Source organism: Cyprinodon variegatus, unplaced genomic scaffold (assembly GCF_000732505.1).
Source record: "Cyprinodon variegatus isolate N-32 unplaced genomic scaffold, C_variegatus-1.0 Scaffold1860, whole genome shotgun sequence".
Lineage (NCBI taxonomy): Eukaryota > Metazoa > Chordata > Actinopteri > Cyprinodontiformes > Cyprinodontidae > Cyprinodon > Cyprinodon variegatus.
This window is the reverse complement of record NW_015152313.1, coordinates 58,476-63,510: the sequence shown is the minus strand read 5'-3', so window position 1 is coordinate 63,510 and position 5,035 is coordinate 58,476. Positions and strand designations below refer to the sequence as shown.

The window sequence follows — 5,035 nt, the reverse complement described above, 5'->3', positions numbered from 1 at the left end:
TGAACTCGCAGGCGCGCGCTTTCAGGAAATCCTATACACTACTGTTTATGCTCTAAAAACATTCTAAATGACTTCGTTTTGAGTAAATTCTGGATGCTACCCACTCAGGACACTTGGAATACATTGGACGAGCAGTATGGAGGATAATAAGGCACCCGCAGGTAAACATGGATGCGACACTGGCTCAACTGGCAAGCTGCCAACGGAACGAGTCCCCAAAGAAAACAGAACAATAACTCTGCAGTAATCCTTACACTCTGGAATATTCAGCAACACAAGAAGAAGAAATATAGGAACTCATGACCGCTCCCTAGCGGCAGGAAGAATTAAACATTTAATGTGTCTTTTGAGTTCCAGCCTTTTATACACTTTGCCTTTGTTGTCATCAGCTTTTGAACCCGTCCAAGAAGCTACAGTTTTCACTAAGCTGGATCTCAGAAACACTTACCACCTTCTCTGCATCAGGGAGGGAGACGAATGGAAAACGCCTTCAAAACTCCCATTGGACACTTTGAGTACCTGTTAATGCCTTTCGGATTAACTAATGCTCCCGCCTGTTTCCAGGCTTTGGTCAATGATGTTCTGAGAGATTTTTTTAATGTTTTTGTCTATATTGATGACATCCTCATATTTTCCAAGAATCTATCTGAGCACAAGATCCATGTCCGCCAGGTCCTCCAATGCCTGCTCGAAAACATGCTTTTCATAAAAGCAGAAAAGTGTGAATTCCACAGACCATCTGTTTCCTTCCTTGGAATTATCCTTGAAGCCAGACTGGTAAGTATAACCCACTGAAAAAAAAGATTAAAGCCGTTTTGGATTGGCCAACCCCAGAGACCCGTAAGCAGCTCCGACGTTTCCTGGGATTCGCCAACTTCTACAGAAGGTTTCTCCGCAACTACAGTCAAACAGCTCTTCCTCTTACTGCTCTGACTTCCTCCAAGGTTCCCTTTGTGTGGTCCCCTGAGGCTGAAGTAGCCTTCTCCCACCTTAAGAGACTCTTTGCTAATGCTCCCGCTCTCTCTCAGCCAGATCTCTCCAAACAGTGTGTGGTGGAGGTGGACGCCTCAGATTCTGGAGTTGGAGCTGTTCTCTCCCAAGTTTCCGGTACCAATAACAAGCTACACCCATTTTCTCTCGCAGGCTCACTCCAGCGAAAAGAAATTATGATGTGGGTGATCGAGAACTTCAAGCCATTAAACTTGCTCTGGAAGAATGGAGACACTGGCTTGAGGGAGCTGTACACCCGGTTCAGGTTTGGACTGACCACAAAAATCTCTCCTACATACAATCTGCTAAAAGACTCAACCCCCGTCAGTCTCATTGGTCTTTATTCTTCTCCCGGTTCAACCTCTCAATCTCTTTCGCCCTGGCTCTCGGAATGTCAAACCGGATGCACTTTCTAGGCAGTTTTCCCCGGACGAATCTGAAGAGTCGGCTGCTCCCATCCTGCCTCCTAGCTGCTACGTCGCTGCGGTAACCTGGGAGATTGAGGATTTAATCAAACAGGCCCAACAACTGAACCAGATCCTGGCACTGGGCCACCCAACCATATGTATGTACCTACCTCCTTATGAGCCCGAGTTATTAACTGGATGCATTCTTCTAAGTTCTCTGCTCATCCAGGGATAAGCAGAACCGGTACCCAAATAAGTCGTCGTTTTTGGTGGCCCTCCTTGTTGAAGGATGTCAAGGAGTTCGTTTTGGCCTGCCCCACCCGTGCACGTAACAAGCCCTCTCACCAACCACCTTCTGGTCTACTTCAACAGTTACCCATCCTCAAGCGACCCTGGTCTCACATCGCTATCGATTTTGTAACTGGACTCCCCACATCCAAAGGTATGACTACCATCCTCACTATTATAGATCGTTTCTCCAAGGCCTGTCATCTCGTCCCATTGAGAAAACTACCCACTGCCATGCAGACGGCACAGCTTCTTGTAAAACATGTCTTCCATCTTCATGGGATTCCTCAGGACATCCTGTCTGACCACGGCCCGCAGTTCATCTCACAGGTGTGGAGGGGATTTTGCTCGGCGCTTGGGGCCAAGGTCTCTCTCACTTCCGGTTACCACCCTCAATCCAACGGACACGTGGAAAGAATGAATCAGGAGCTAGAAACCACCCCAGATTTCTTTCAGAATCTGAGCCTTTGAACTGAATTCAACTTTTGAGCTGGGTGGAATACGCCCATAATTCTAATGTCTCTACAGCAACTGGTCTATCTCCCTTCGAGATCTCCTTTGGATACCAGCCACCCTTGTTTCCCTCAGAAGAGGCAGACATCGCCGTTCCCTCCGTTCGACAGCACATCCGCCGCTGCCGGACCTTCTGAAACCGGGCCAGGACGGCCCTGGGAGGGACCTCCCAGCAGAATCAACGGTGGACTAATCGTAGGAGGAGAGCTGCCCCTTCCTATCACCCGGGCCAGAAGGTCTGGCTCTGCACTCGTGACATCCCCCTTAAATCCATGTCCAGGAAGATGTCCCCTAAATTCATTGGTCCTTATGAGGTGGAAAGGACCAATCGGGAATCTACTGTTCGTCTCCGCCTTCCGTCCACTCTTCGCATCCATCCCACCTTCCATGTGTCCCAGATCAAGCCTGTCTCGTTGAGTCCTCTGTGCCCACCCGCTGAGCCACCGCTCCCCCCCTTTGTTTTTCTCCCTTCCACCACCAGGAGGCGCCTGGCTCCGGTTCGCCTCCTCACACACCTGCAAGCTGTTGCCTCATCACCGGACTGCTCTTAAGCTGCTGGTTGCCACTACTTCGACGCCAGAGTGTTTGCCAGTTTGGGGTACTCTAGGCAAGCCTTGTTTATGCTGAGTCTAATCTGAGTTTTTGCATTTTGAGTTTTTGTCCTCTAGCCAAGCTGAGATCACATTGAGTTTTACTGAGCGCTTGTTTCTCCCTGAGTCTTAACTTTGTTTGTTCTTTGCCTTTCAGCAGGAAGCCTTCCTGCAAACTGGACCTTTTCGGACCGCCTTCTCCCAAGTGGGATCAGCTGAGTCTTACACTGAGCGACAGATTCCAAACAGGAGGTTTGGATCCAGCTACNCTGCTGGTTGCCACTACTTCGACGCCAGAGTGTTTGCCAGTTTGGGGTACTCTAGGCAAGCCTTGTTTATGCTGAGTCTAATCTGAGTTTTTGCATTTTGAGTTTTTGTTCTCTAGCTAAGCTGAGATCACATTGAGTTTTACTGAGCGCTTGTTTCTCCCTGAGTCTTAACTTTGTTTGTTCTTTGCCTTTCAGCAGGAAGCCTTCCTGCAAACTGGACCTTTTCGGACCGCCTTCTCCCAAGTGGGATCAGCTGAGTCTTACACTGAGCGACAGATTCCAAACAGGAGGTTTGGATCCAGCTACCTTTAAGCACGATCACTCTCTGAGTAAGGAAGTCATCTTCACCACGACCCGTTTAAGTACCACAGGAAAACTGAGTTGCAACCAGCGGCTGCATCATTCCACTCCGTCCGAGTTCTGGGTAAACCCTGTTCCGCCCTCCACAGACTGGAGTCTACGTGTCTCTTCTTCTCTGGAAACCTGAGTGGCAACAAATCCTCTCCTTCAAGATTAACAACTCCAATTTCCCACTGAGCCTGAATCTAACAGTCTGTCTTCCCCTCGTGTTCCAGTTCGGAGGAACTCTGCACTGAACTCAAAATACTCTTCAATAAAACCCGTTCAAACTTTAACTCTGTTTCTCACTGTTTGGCTTCACTGCATGTGGGTCCGAGCTTTAGATAAAATCATGACATCGGCACAGCGCAAATGTGAACACAGGATGTCCATAGAAAAATAAAACAGAAACTCAGCCATCTGCTGGACACAGGCAACACTGCCTTAAAGATACACACTCAAAAGTAATGTAAACAGAAATTAATATTTCAGTGGTAACAATATCATATGTACATGTAGAAAAACTACTTTCCAATCCATTCTGGTCAGCGGAGCAGTGGTTTCTGATGTTGTGTTACATGATCCAGTCTGAAGTATTTTTCATATATTATTAAGTTTCAACAGTTGGAGGACAACATTGCCACTTTTGTGAAGAACGAGTTGAAGAAGATCCAGAGGCTTTTGAGTCCAGGTGATCCAGAATGTTTGGAGAGCCAAAGGGATGAAGAGGAGGTATTGGAAGATGAGGATGAAGAGAAGAGAAGCAGCAGAGAGGCACTTATGAAGATCATAGTGAACTTCCTGAAAATTATGAAGCAGGAGAAGCTGGTTGAATGTCTTTTGAGCAGTAAGTGGATTATTACAAATATGTACCCTGATGGATAAATCACAGATTTACTGATGTCTGAAAAATGTAATCACATTTTTTTCAAATAGTCTTGGGATGATCATGTTCTCTCCTCTCTGATTAAATTTTTTTGTTAATTTAGAATCTCCCAAATTTTGTCAAGACAAACTTAAATCTGGTCTGAAAAAGAGGTTCCAGTCTGTGTTTGAGGGAATCGCTAAAGCAGGAAGTCCAACCCTTCTGAACCAGATCTACACAGAGCTCTACATCACAGAGGGAGGAACTGGAGAGGTCAATGATGAACATGAGGTCAGACAGATTGAAGCAGCATCCAGGAAACCAAACAGACCAGAAACAACAATCAGACCAGAAGACATATTTGGAGACTCATCAGGAGGAGATGAACCAATCAGAACAGTGATGACACAGGGAGTGGCTGGCATTGGGAAAACAGTCTTAACCCAGAAGTTCACTCTGGACTGGGCTGAAGGCAAAGCCCACCAGAACATCCAGTTCATATTTCCATTCACCTTCAGAGAGCTGAATGTGCTGAAAGAGAAAAAGTTCAGTTTGGTGGAACTTGTTCATCACTTCTTCACTGAAACCAAAGAAATCAGCAGCTTTGAAGACTTCCAGGTTCTGATCATCTTGGATGGTCTGGATAAGAGTCGACTTCCTCTGGACTTCACCAACAAGGAGATCCTGACTGATGTTACAGAGTCCACCTCAGTGGATGTTCTGCTGATAAACCTCATCAGGGGGAAACTGCTTCCCTCTGCTCTCCTCTGGATA

The 5,035-nt window shown here is 46.8% G+C and overlaps 1 protein-coding gene across 1 annotated transcript in view; it reads left to right on the top strand.

The window, feature by feature from the left end:
* The window catches only part of LOC107104724 (NACHT, LRR and PYD domains-containing protein 3-like), a gene marked incomplete at its 3' end in the record, with an annotated part of 8,796 nt that extends 3,767 nt beyond the window's left edge, over nt 1–5,029 (top strand). The window contains exons 3-4 of the mRNA XM_015404801.1: nt 4,012–4,243; nt 4,386–5,029. Of these exons, the coding sequence (XP_015260287.1) occupies nt 4,012–4,243; nt 4,386–5,029 (876 nt within the window). The remainder of the gene's footprint in view (nt 1–4,011; nt 4,244–4,385) is intronic.
* Between the last annotated feature and the right edge of the window lie 6 nt (nt 5,030–5,035).